General features: G+C 43.7%; 1 protein-coding gene across 1 annotated transcript in view; it reads left to right on the forward strand.

Annotated features, from left to right (window-relative positions):
- The window catches only part of LOC132569134 (adipocyte plasma membrane-associated protein Hemomucin-like), a 33,407-nt gene extending 22,637 nt beyond the window's left edge, over nt 1-10,770 (forward strand). The window contains exons 5-6 of the mRNA XM_060235317.1: nt 10,375-10,644; nt 10,721-10,770. Coding sequence (XP_060091300.1) covers nt 10,375-10,644; nt 10,721-10,770 — 320 coding nt within the window. The remainder of the gene's footprint in view (nt 1-10,374; nt 10,645-10,720) is intronic.
- Nucleotides 10,771-12,698: the final 1,928 nt, after the last annotated feature.

A 12,698-nucleotide genomic window follows, 5' to 3' on the forward strand; every position in this document is an offset into this window, starting at 1 on the left:
GTGTAGTCTTCTACACATACTGTGTGTGCGCTTTGTGAGCTGCTAGATCAGTATCAGGAATTGTTTCTCAGTCCATTGAATTAAGCAAAACTGGGCATAACCCACCCCCACCTCAAACCTCTTGTAAAAGAAAAGCAAGTACAGGCTGCAAAGACCAGGTTTTATACCCTGTTTTTCTCTACCCTAAGATATCTCAAAGCAGCTTACAATCGCCTTCCCTTCCCTTCCCCACAACAGGCACCCGGTGAGGTAGGTGGGGCTGAGAGAACTGTAACTGACCCAAGGTCACCCAGCAGGTTTCACGTGGAGGGGTGTGGAATTAAACCCGGTTCTCCAGATTAAAGTCCGCAAGTCTTAACCACTATACCACACTGAAAGATCCTAAAGACCACCTCTGCTCGAAAACAAAGCAGGAAAATGTTACATTGGTGCTGTAGAAAACAAAACATTTTTCTGAAATTGTCTCAAAGCATTTTGACCCCATTTCTAAGAAGTAAACATACATTAAAATGCAAATATGATTGTCGTTATGAGGAATACATCTATAAAATCAGCACATCTATAGCATTTCTTGTCCTTTTTAAATCGTGGTTTAGTTCTGATTCCCCCCCCCCCCCAATGAAAACTGAGGTATCATCTGAGTGGCAGAAAGACCATTTCCGATCTTAAAGTATACATATAGTTTATTTGTTCCACATCAAACAGTATTTTTTCTAATTCACATACACCTGTGTTATCTACAGGGATTTTTTTTTAGAAGACCTGTTCACAGATAGCAAATCCATATTAATACAATATTAGTGCTTTATTCAGGGAACAAGATCTCCTTTGCACTTTCTGCAGGTGGGTAGATCCTTGCCCATTCTTGCCTCAAGTTCTTTATATTACCGTATACGGGTGCGAAAGTCGTACCATGAAGAAAGCTGACAGGAAAAAGTGGATTCATTCGAAATGTGTTGGAGGAGAGTTCTGCAGTTATTGTCTCCTTAAACCTGCCTATTTTTAGATCTTTTGTTCCACCCTACTGTGTCCATTCCTCAAGCTATTTCCGGAGCTTGTTTGCTGGGTTCCCACTCAGAACTGTCAACTTACTTGCGTTCTTTCTCACTGCCTGGCCTCTGTAGTCTTTTTGATTCTTCTGAAATCAACCTCCCAGGCACTTCTCAATTGAATATTGCTCATGTCTCATCAAGGCCTGTGGTCTGATTTACTTCCATATAAGAAAATACATGCACATGAATTGCTGGAAATGTAAACAGTCCTTTTTCCAAGAGCAGAAAGTGTCAAAGCGGTATTACAGCTGGACATATAAAAGACAAAAGTAATGACTTCTGGGAAATTACCAGGCCTTCTTTTTTTGTAGCAGGAACTCCTTTGCATATTAGGCCACACACCTGTGATGTAGCCAATCCTCCAAGAGCTTACAGGGCTCTTATTGCAGGGCCTACTGTAAGCTCCAGGTGGATTGGCTACATCAGGGGTGTGTGGCCTAATATGAAAAGGAGTTCCTGCTACAAAAAAAAGACCTGGGAATTACACAGTGGTAAAGCTGCAGTACTGCAGTCTGAGCTCTCTGCTCATGACCTGAGTTCAATCCCGGCAGAAGCTGGTTCAGGTAGCTGGCTCAAGGTTGACTCAGCCTTTTATCCTTCCGAGGTTGGTAAAATGAGTAGCCGGTTTGCTGGGGGGGAACTGTAGATGACTGGGGAAGGCAATGGCAAACCACCCTGTAAAAAGTCTGCCATGAAAACATCGTGATGCGATGTCACCCCAGAGTCAGGAACAACTGGTGCTTGTACAGGGGACTACCTTTACTAAGGTTGACAAAGAAAAAATTGAAATTGTTCAAGATTTCCTATTCCTTGGCTCCATCATCCACCAAAAGGGAGACTGTAACCAAGAAATCAGAAGGAGGTTGGGACTGAGAAGGGCAGCCATGAAGGAGCTCGAAAAGAATCTAAATATAAGGACGTGTCACTGGCGATGAAGATCAAGATAATTCATACCATTGCATTCCCCATTACCGTATACGGATGTGAAAGTTGTACCATGAAGAAAGCTGACAGGAAAAAGTGGATTCATTTGAAATGTGTTGGAGGAGAGTTCTGCAGTTACCAAGGACTGCAGAAATATTTTAGATCAAATCAAGCCTGAACTCTCCCTGGAAGCTAAAATGTGGTTAAACTGAAGCGATAGTATTTTGGTCACGTTATGAGAAGACAAGAGTCACTGGAAAAGACAATCGTTAGGAAAAGTTGAAGGCAGTAGGAAAAGAGGAAGACCTGACATGAGATGGATTGACTTGGATCAAGGAGGCCATGGCCCTCAGTTTGCAAGACCCAAACAAGGCTGTTCACATACACCACACACACAACTTGCCCCAAGAGCCCCTTAACCACAATGCTGTCATTTAATGTTTTTAGACTATTTTTGACCTGTGGCCTGCTAAGCAGCTTGCTAAATGGTGAACTAAAAACAAAGAGATCAGAACAGTATTCAGGTGCCTAACCAGCCAGTAGTGTGATAAAACCCAAAACCACTACATTCAGAATCCCAGCAGTTAAAACAACACCACACAGTCAAAAAAAAAAAAAGCAGCAGTAATACCATCCTGCTCTGAAGGCTGAAGAAGGCACAGCACAACAAACCACTCTAGGTGAAGATATACAGTACATAAAATTCGCACTGCTGCTAAGAGAGCCACCCAGCCACTCTTCTGAAGGCCTCAGATACACTGTGGGGGGTGGGTTTTGGTCACTTTGTGGCACAGTGTGTTGGACTGGATGGGCCATTGGCCTGATCCAATATGGCTTCTCTTATGTTCAAAACCCAGGTGTAATCAGGAGGTGCACCAGTGGGGCCAGGAGTAAATGTTTTCAGTGAGCTATCTACTGTGACTCCAAGATGATCGGAGTACACACATGTTCATATGGAAGGAGGGGGTTCATAAAATACTGTGTTCCCCAAGCAGCATTGGAATATAAAGAGGCAAAACCAGCACATTGAACTGGGTACCGAAACCAAGTAATACCCAGTGTTTCAAAGCCAAGGTCATATTTCTCCCCCTCCCATGAAATTCTGAATCACCTGTAGTTCCTGAACACTATTCAGAGGTGTGGAGAGCATATTATGGCTTTTTTTTGTAGAAAAAGCCCAATAGGAACTTATTTGCATATTAAGGCCACATCCCCTGGCATCACCGGAAGTGACATCACCCATTGAATATGTTACTTTCCGCATATTGACACAGAACAATACAGTGCCATCAGCTGCGTTTCATGGATGTGTGTGCTCACACAGCCCAATGAGAGACCTTGTTTTGGCCCCCTCCCCAAACACAGCTGGAGAGAGAGTTACATGCAGCGAAGCAGGCAGTGGCAGGTCCAGATTCTTCCAGGAGGGGGCACTCCATGTCTCTCACTCTCTTCACAAGCCCTTTGGAGGCTGGAGGCGGCAGAGAGCATGGAGTGCGCAGTCTAGAACTTGCCAGGAGCTGAATTCCCTCTATGAGCTCTGACACAGATGGTCCAGGCTAGCCCATTATGGTAAGATCTCAGGTGGGTACCCGTGTTGGTCTGAAGCAGCAGAATAAAGTGAGTCCAGTGGCACCCTTAAGACTTAAATAAAACTATGTTGGTCTTAAAAGTGCCACTGGACTGAAACTTTTTTCTGGCCAAGCTCTCATGCTTTGGTCTTTCCCATCCCCTCCTGCATGGTCCTTTTAGCTGGAGATGCTGCCAGGGATTGAACCTGGGACCTTCTGCATGCCAAGCGGAGGATCTACCAATGAACCCCTCTCCATCAGCGGGGCAGTGGCTGTCAACGGTAAAGAGGAGTTGACCCCAGCCGGTTCAGTTCAAGCTGTTTTGTTGCCTAGTTTGGATCGACTCGGGAGAAGATGCCAGTCATAAGAACATAAGAGAAGCCATGTTGGATCAAGCCAATGGCTCATCCAGTCCAACACTCTGTGTCACACAGTGGCCAAAAAACCAGGAGCCATCAGTAAGTCCATCAGTGGGGCCAGGACACTAGAAGTCCTCCCACTGTTCCCCCTGCCCCCAAGCACAAGAATACAGAGCACCACTGCCCAGAGAGCGAGCTCCAACAATATGCTGTGGCTAATAGACACTGATGGACCTCTGCTCCATATGCTTAGCCAATCCCCTCTTGAAGCTGTCTATGCTTATAGCAGCCACCACCTCCTGTGGCAGTGAATTCTACATGTTAATCACGCTTTGGGTGAAGAAGAACTTCCTTTTATCAGTTCTAACCCGACTGCTCAGCAATTTCATTGCATGCCCACAAATTCTTGTATTGTGAGAAAGGGAGAAAAATACTTCTTTCTCCACTTTCTCTATCCCATACATAATCTTGTAAACCTCTATCATGTCACCCCTCAGTCGACGTTTCTCCAAGCTAAAGAACCCCAAGCATTTTAACCTGCAGCTCACACCATCTCAGTTGCATTCTTCTCCCATGCAGAGTGTAGAAATGGAACTGGCTGCAATGGCGGTGGGTGCGTTACTACTGTTTTAATGTGTAACTGATAGGGAATACAAACTTTAATAGCTACTTCCACTTAAGAATCCCCATCCCAAAACACCAATACAGATCTTGCAATTGTTGTTTAATCTGTACAGTTCCTTGATGTGTATTATGGGCAAGATATATGGGCAGGGTGCTGTTCTTCTGGAATAAGTAATCTGTGTGCGCCTTGTAAAATGCAACAGCAGTTACATATCCAGCACCATTGCAGCCAGTTCCATTTCCACACTCTGCATGGGAGAAGGTTGCAATTGATGTTGTGGAACCTTTGTTACTGCTTCCATTGATCGTCAGTCTGTCATTACCTGAATAGACTTTGGTAAGTAGCCAGAAATAGCATTTACATCACAACCTTCTGCTGCTGCTGTGATTAAGTTTTTGTCTATAATTTTTAGTAAAGAAGACCCTAAAGAATGATGGTGCCCAGTTAACTTCTTTGGAGTTTGATTTCTTGTGGAATGAAACATCATGCATAGAAGGTCATTTATGTGTTACCTGCAATCAAATGGAGAAATTTTTAATTGTTGTAGAAGTCTGAAAGACAGTTTGCAGATTACTGAATTGGAAAGGAAGGCATGAACTACTTCTACTACTGGTTTTTTGCAAACGTGTATGGCAACATAACATACTACAACACAAAGATCATTGGCAGAATTATTACATGGGAGAGATCTGTGCACTAAATTAAATGTTCTTTGAGCCCTGAAGGCAAATTGTTAAGAAAGAGAGTGTTCAAAAGCAAAAGAGATATAAGGCTTATACGGATAAGCACAGAGGTACTAAAAATGTTTAACTTGAATGTGGTTCTTTTATTAAGAGTGAGAAGACGTGGAATTTTGCAGAAAGGAGAGTGTAACTCAACCTCTTGTGACTGTGGAGAAAAAAGTGTTGTGTACTTATAGATGATCTGATGGGCATATATGGAATGTTTCCCAGTTGGTACTAGCTTTTTCTAGATGGAATGAAACTAATTCTGATTCAGATGGTTCCTTTTTGTCACCAGTATTTCAAGATAAGTTTGGGCCTGATCAAGATGGGTTTAATCCAGGCCTTCAGTCATCACCTCAAGATACATTTATCAATTATCGTCAGGGGTGGAATTCTAGCAGGAGCTCCTTTGCATATTAGGCGACGCACCCCTGATGTTGCCAATCTTCCAAGAGTTTACAAGGCTCTTTTTTGTAAGCTCTTGAAGGATTGGCTACATCAGGGGTCTGTGGCCTATTATGCAAAGGAGCTCCTGCTAGAATTCCAGCCCTAATCATCGTCACCTCAAGATAACACCATTTGCAGTAGTGGTTGGGGGGGGAAAAGATGTAAGAATTAGACAATCACCAGTTTGGACTAGACTGTGTTATGCAATGATGTGTGGTGAATTTCTTGCAGTTGTGGATTTTTTGTACTTGTTTGAGTAAAACATGTATCTGTTATTAGTATGTAATAGGTTAAGAGAGGAGGAAACATGATGTTTAGGCGTGTTGCTTTAAGAGAGCTTATAGCTAGGGAAGAAGACATATATAAACCAGGATGTAGGATGCGAGGATAGTGTGCGGATGTAAAGAGATGGTTGCTTTAAGCTGTTTTATCTTGTTGGAGTTTCCTTAACAGATAGCTCCCTAAACTTGGAAAGGAGGTTTTATTGAGAAAAATGTAACTATATGACAGTAACAGCGGAAATATGGAAAAAATGTGATCGTTGACCAACAGCTCTAGGAAATTCTTGCAGAGTTGCTGATATTTCCCAGTAGATTCTCACTGCATGAAGAATTGCCAGGAACTATTCAGCGTTCACCAAGGTACCGGTGTTTACCGTAAGAAGGACATATGCTTTCATTCAGATTGCTCTGCTGCTTTTTATCTGCTTTTCAAAACACATCATTAACGAATGCAGGGCTGATGGATATATTAGTCTTCTCAAGTTGAGTTAATCAATGTCTTTTCATTGGCTAAAATTTCACGGCACCAAAAAAAGGGCCAGGAAGATATTTGCATATTTTGTCTCTTCGGCAGAGGCTGAGCATATGAACATATGAACATATGAAGCTGCCTTCTACTGAATCAGACCCTGGGTCCATCAAAGTCAGTATTGTCTTCTCAGACTGGCAGCAGCTCTCCAGGGTCTCCAGCTGAGGTTTTTCACACCTATTTGCCTGGACCCTTTTTTGGAGATGCCAGGGATTGAACCTGGGACCTTCTGCTTCCCAAGCAGATGCTCTACCACTGAGCCACCGTCCCTCCCCAAATGAGCTTTCATTCATTGCCGGGCTTAAGAGTGAAATCCAGCTTCTCGGGTTCTACTTGATGTTTTCTCATCCTTGCAGCTGGTTATGTTGAATACGTTATTCATCCTTAAGTGGTAATCAGCTATTTGAAATACAAATAACATGGGACTCTGGGAGAAACCATTTTTTAAAATGGTAGAATCAGCGGAGAATAAAACTTCTAAGACTGAACATATACGCATGAGAAAATAGTAGTTATGCTAGATATGCAAGGAGTGGTTAGCAATAATAGTACTTTTCAGGCCTTTAGCTCTTCAGACTGTTGAAAACTTTTAATGTACACAGTCTCAGTAATTCTTACAATACAGTGGTAGGTCAGTATTTTCATCCCTGGATTGCAGATAAGTATGAAAGGGAGAAACAGGCTTGCCTGAGATCTTGTCTGAGGCCCTAGCAGAGATGAAACTGGGGACTTCCTGTTTCACAGTTGTAGAGATCAAGACCGTGTGCCCTTTGAATGAGTGAGTTCATATCTTCTACTAAAGACTTCCTAAATGAGACAGATTTGTTAGCTTGTTCTCCCCTCTCCCATTGACAGCATATGAGGATACAGGTTGGGAATGTGAAGGTACAAAACTCAAACAGTAACACGTAACATATATGTTCAGTTGTGAGAATTATATTGCTATACTAACAAAGTACATTTTGTTGTTTTAAATGAAGATCCAGTTGGTTTCAGAGGAAGTGCATTCTCTGAGCTCAATTTCCACTATGATATTTCTTTTGAGCAGACTTCAGAGGATGGTAGAATACAGGAGGGCCTGGTGTGACTTTGTCCATGGGGTCTCAAAGAGTCGGACTCGACTGTGCGATTGAACAACAAAAAATGATATTTCTTAAATATAAATATGTCCAGGACAGACAGGAGATATCTGTATATGCAGTACCGCCAGTATCTTCAGTGGTGGTGAGGTAATCTCTCATTGCTGAAAGGTTCCTTCTCTCATGCCTGGCTCATTGCTCACTAATGCCTGTATTCTACTGAGGATATTGCATGGCAGCATCAGTCAGCAAGTTTGTGAAGTCCTTGGCTCCCCCCATCCCTACAATGGCAATACTAGGAGTGGGAAAAGAAAGAATCTTAACCTTTGCCTGTCTTCCCAAGGTCACTTCAGAGAGGATAGGGATAGGAAATGTGTAGTTCTATGGTCTATATTCTGTCTCTTACTTCTTGGGTAGGTGGAGGGACGTGAAGGTGAGCTAATTGTATGCCCACGGACAACTGGAGCCATTTCTCTGTTTGGATCACATGTATGCAGCCAGTTCGCAGCACGGATTCTCTGCATAGCAGCGCCCACATAGAGTAGGATAGTGAGTTCTGTCTCTCAAGGAGGGGCTGTGGCTCAGAAGTAGAGCATCTGCTTTGCATGCTGAAGGTCCCACGTTTGATCTCCAGCTTCTCCAGTTAAAAGGATCAGGTAGGAGGTGACGTGAAAGACCTCCACCCCAGTCCTCAAAGAGCAACTGCTGGTCATAGATAACATAGATCTGGATAGACCGGTGGTCTTACTTTTACTATAATGAAGTTTCACGTGCATGTACTTTTATGTAACCAGTTCTTCATCTGTACGAACTTTGCCACCTGACCCTCCACGCTTCTTGCACTGCTCATTTACCCTTCCTTGCCTTCTGTTTCTTCTTATCTTGGTCCTTCCACTGTAGAGTGTAATGGCTCCAACCTATGGTTGCGAACTGGCCTGGAGAAAAACGTCCTGCCTCTCTAACAGAGGCTTAATAGGGTATTAGCCCTAATCTCCCAGAGCAGCCTGATCACATCAGACCTCAGAAGCTAAGCAGGGTCAGTACCAGTGTTCCCTCTAAGCTGAGTTAGTGTGAGCTAGCTCACAGATTTTTAGCCTCCAGCTCCCACATTTTTGTCTTGGCTCAGGAAAAATGGTCCCAGGGCAAACTAATTTATGCAGTAGCTCACAACATTAATGCCAGTAGCTCACAACTTTCATACTAGTAGCTCACAAAGTAGAATTTTTGCTCACAAAACTCTGCAGCTCAGAGGGAACATTGGTCAGTACATGGATGGGAGACCACTGAGGGAAACAGGGGCTGCTGTGCAGAGGAAGGCAATGGCAAACCACTCTGCTCATCTCTTGGCCATGAAAGCCCCCTTGAGGAAGAACTTTGCGGGGTCACCAGGAGTCAGTTGTAACTTGACAGCACACTTTTTTCTTTTAATATGGTGTTATTAACCTCCTCACCATGAAAGTTTTCAGCTACACATTCCCCTATATCAGGTGGCCAAACTGTGGCTCGGGAGCCACATGCGGCTCTTTCACACATATTATGTGGCTCTCAAAACCCCCACTGCCTCATTGGCCAGCTTGGAGAAGGCATTTTTCTCTTTAAATCACTTGTCCAAGTCAAGCCAGCCAGCAGCTTGGAGAATGCATTTAAAGTTGATTTCTTTCCACCTCTTCCCTCCCTCATCTATTTTCCTTCCTTCCTTCCTTCCTTCCTTCCTTCCTTCCTTCCTTCCTTCCTTCCTTCCTTCCTTCCTTCCTTCCTTCCTTCCTTCCTTCCTTCCTTCCTTCCTTCCTTCCTTCCTTCCTTCCTTCCTTGTCTTGAGGCTCAAACATCTGATGTTCTTTCTGTGTGGCTCTTCCATAAAGCAAGTTTGGCCACCCCTGCCCTATATCAAGCCTTTATAAAAGGGATAGGACATTTGTTCTCCAAGCCAGTTGGCAGCGGTACTCCAAGATGAGACAGTAACACCTCTGCCCAGTGCTCATCACAATATTGATTCTAAATGTGAACCTCTTTACACATTCTTATTAAATCTATGGAGCTGCTCCATTTGATGTGTTAAGGGTGTCTTCTGGACATGTGTTTTTTAAAAGGATGGTGAGAAATAATCGCATTTCTCTGCTTCTCTCTTGGTAATATTTTTGGGACTGGACCCACATGGTTTTAATATTGCATATTCTTTACCTACTGATTTTTATGGAAGGGTCAGAGCACAGGAAGATTGTCTCTCTGCGTTGACTGCCTTTCAAGACTTCCTTAAATCAGAGGGAGCAAAAAGACAAAGAGAGCATCTGAACCTGGTAAAGGGTTAAAACCCTTTCAGAGTTTCAGAGAATGACTGAAAGAGTTGGGACTGGGAGCACAGGATAATTGATGAAGAAGAGGGAACAGTGCTGGCAACCATTGGGGAAAGAAGATTGAGAAAATACATATGGAACCACACTGGGTAGCTCTACAGGGAACCAACACACGTGGGTCCCGAATCACGATGTAAAGTGACCAAAACTATTAAGTTGAAACAGTGGTAACCTATTATACTGGAGATTGGTGGGAGTTTTGGAATCCAAAATATGATGTTACAAGTTAGTCAACCTTGCTCAAAGTCCTCTCTCTTGCAGCAGAGTAATTAATTTGCCATTGTACAGTGTAAAGATGTGTTAACTGTCCCTTAAATACTCATTATTAATTTGTTAATGGTAATTGTCTTCATTTTTTAAATAAAAGTTGTGAGGTCTCTTTTTAGTACATGTTGAGTTGTAACTAAACTACTTCTTTGTAATGTTTGCAGCTGTGGTTAAACCAACAACCAACATTACCACCACCACCCAGAATGGCACCCAACCCGTAGTCCCATCTGCTGTGCCTTCTAACACTACCGCCTCCACCACCACAATAACACACACCACCGTGACAACAAGAAACATCACCACTCCCACAACAAATCCCCCCCCTGCAAAAACCAACACTACAAAAGTCTCACCAACTTCACCCAAATCTATCAATGTGACCACAGTAACACCCAAGGCACCAACCTCTACCAATAGCACTGCAGTAACAGGTAAGTGCTTTTGATCTTGTATTTTCTGTGGGATTCTAGCATCTGCATTGCAACATTTGGAAATTACCTGTTCTAGTGTCTTCCAGTTACAGAGTTGTGGGGAAAGTCCAGTCACAGCTGAAGTGATGGACCTTTGAATATCAAGATTTTCTTTTTAAAAATGTGATTACCAGGGTTCATTTACGGTATTTAATTTTACTGGATAAATGTATATCTTGCACCATTTGATTAGGAGATAACAGGGAAGGCCTTTAAACGTCAAGCAGACATATTCACTGCCACAGGAGGTGGTGGCAGTTACAAGCACAGGCAGCTAGCTTCAAGAGGGGATTGGATAAGCATATGGAGCAGAGGTCCATCAGTGACTGTTAGCCACAACGTATTGTTGGAACTCTCTGGGGCAGTGATCCTCTGTATTCTTGGTGCTTGATAGGGGGGTACAGTGGGAGGGTTTCTAGCCCCTCTGGTGGACTCCTGTTGGCACTTGGTTTTTTTGGCCAGTGTGTGACACAGAGTGTTGAACTGGATGGGCCATGGGCCTGTTCCAACATGGCATCTCTTATGTTCTTATGCATTGCATAAACATAATTTTTAAAAATTCTTTTGTTTCAGCCTCTCCTAAAGCTGCAGCAACCCTTCCCAAATCTTCAGGATTTGATGTGGGAAGTTTCATAGGCGGCATTGTGTTGACCCTGGGGCTTCTCATCATTGGCTACATTGGATGTAGGACTTACCACGCAAAAAGGGGCGTCCAGTACCGAACCATGTATGTTTGACTTATTTAAAATATTTATATACCACTTTTTCCTAAGCCCGATGTGGCTTTGCAAAGAGAACCCAAAGCAAGAAATGAAATCAAGGTGTTATCAACACCAGAGTACAAAAGGTTCCTCCTATAATGGAATAATGTTCAAAGAGTGTTTCTTCGGACAAGATTTCTGCTACGCCTACATTGCTTTTATGGTACCTGGTTGTACACTTCCAAGGTTTACTTCCTGAGTCCCAGACCAAGTGTTACAAGCTGCCATTTTGTCAGGCCCTTTCTTGGGACACAGGTGGAGTTGTGCCACCTTCAGAAGGCCTTAAGATAAAGGTAAAGGTAGTCCCCTGTGCAAGCACCAGTCGTTTTCGACTCTGAGGTGACATTGCTTTCACAACATTTTCACGGCAGACTTTTTACTGGGTGGTTTGCCATTGCCTTCCCCAGTCATCTACACTTTCCCCCTAGCAAGCTGGGTACTCATTTTACCGACTTCGGAAGGATGGAAGGCTGAGTCAACCTGGAGCTGGCTACCTGAACCAGCTTCTGTTGGGATCGAACTCAGGTTGTAGGCAGAGGGCTCCGACTGCAGTACTGCAGCTTTACCACTCTGCCCCAAAAGACACATCATATGCCCTGTCAGTGCCAGGAAGGTATTGTTTCCTGCCCTTTTTACAGGGCACAGTACAGAGGACTTCTGCACCCTTGGCTGGAGTCACTTATCCTCATGCCTTCTGTTAGAACTCAGCAGCATTGAATCCAGTTGTTTGTGGCCAGATGCCTCTGTTTGCTTTTATCTCAGCTGTGCGTTGGTTTCTGTGATGCAGGAGACCAGCACAACCTTGCCAGAACAGGAACACTCATGTTGTTAAAGCCTTTGTTGTCATTCCTAATCTTTACAAGTCTCCTGTTTGACAGAAGGTGACTCTCTTTGATTCCCGGGATCTCCTTAGCCATCAGGCCATAGGGCCACATCCCCTTCTTTTGAACTCTTTTAGCTGCTTGTATGCACAGCTTCACTCCCTATTGAATGGCAGCAAACCTCCGACCCCTCCTGCTGTTTGGCAAACCCCCCTGCTGAACAAAGAAGCACGTAGGCCTTCAAAGAGTTGTTTATTTGAGTCGTTTCTGGTGAAGGAATACAGCTGCGCTCTGATCCTGGAATACCTAAATCTGCATTTTGCTTCTCCACCCCCCCCCCCCCCCGCAACGTAGTTGTACTAAAAAGAGGGGGAAAGAATTACTATGTAGTAAATTCTGCTCAAGTTTCTCTCCCCCCCCCCCACTCCTTGTC

The sequence above is a fragment of the Heteronotia binoei genome, chromosome 3 (assembly GCF_032191835.1).
Source record: "Heteronotia binoei isolate CCM8104 ecotype False Entrance Well chromosome 3, APGP_CSIRO_Hbin_v1, whole genome shotgun sequence".
NCBI lineage: Eukaryota > Metazoa > Chordata > Lepidosauria > Squamata > Gekkonidae > Heteronotia > Heteronotia binoei.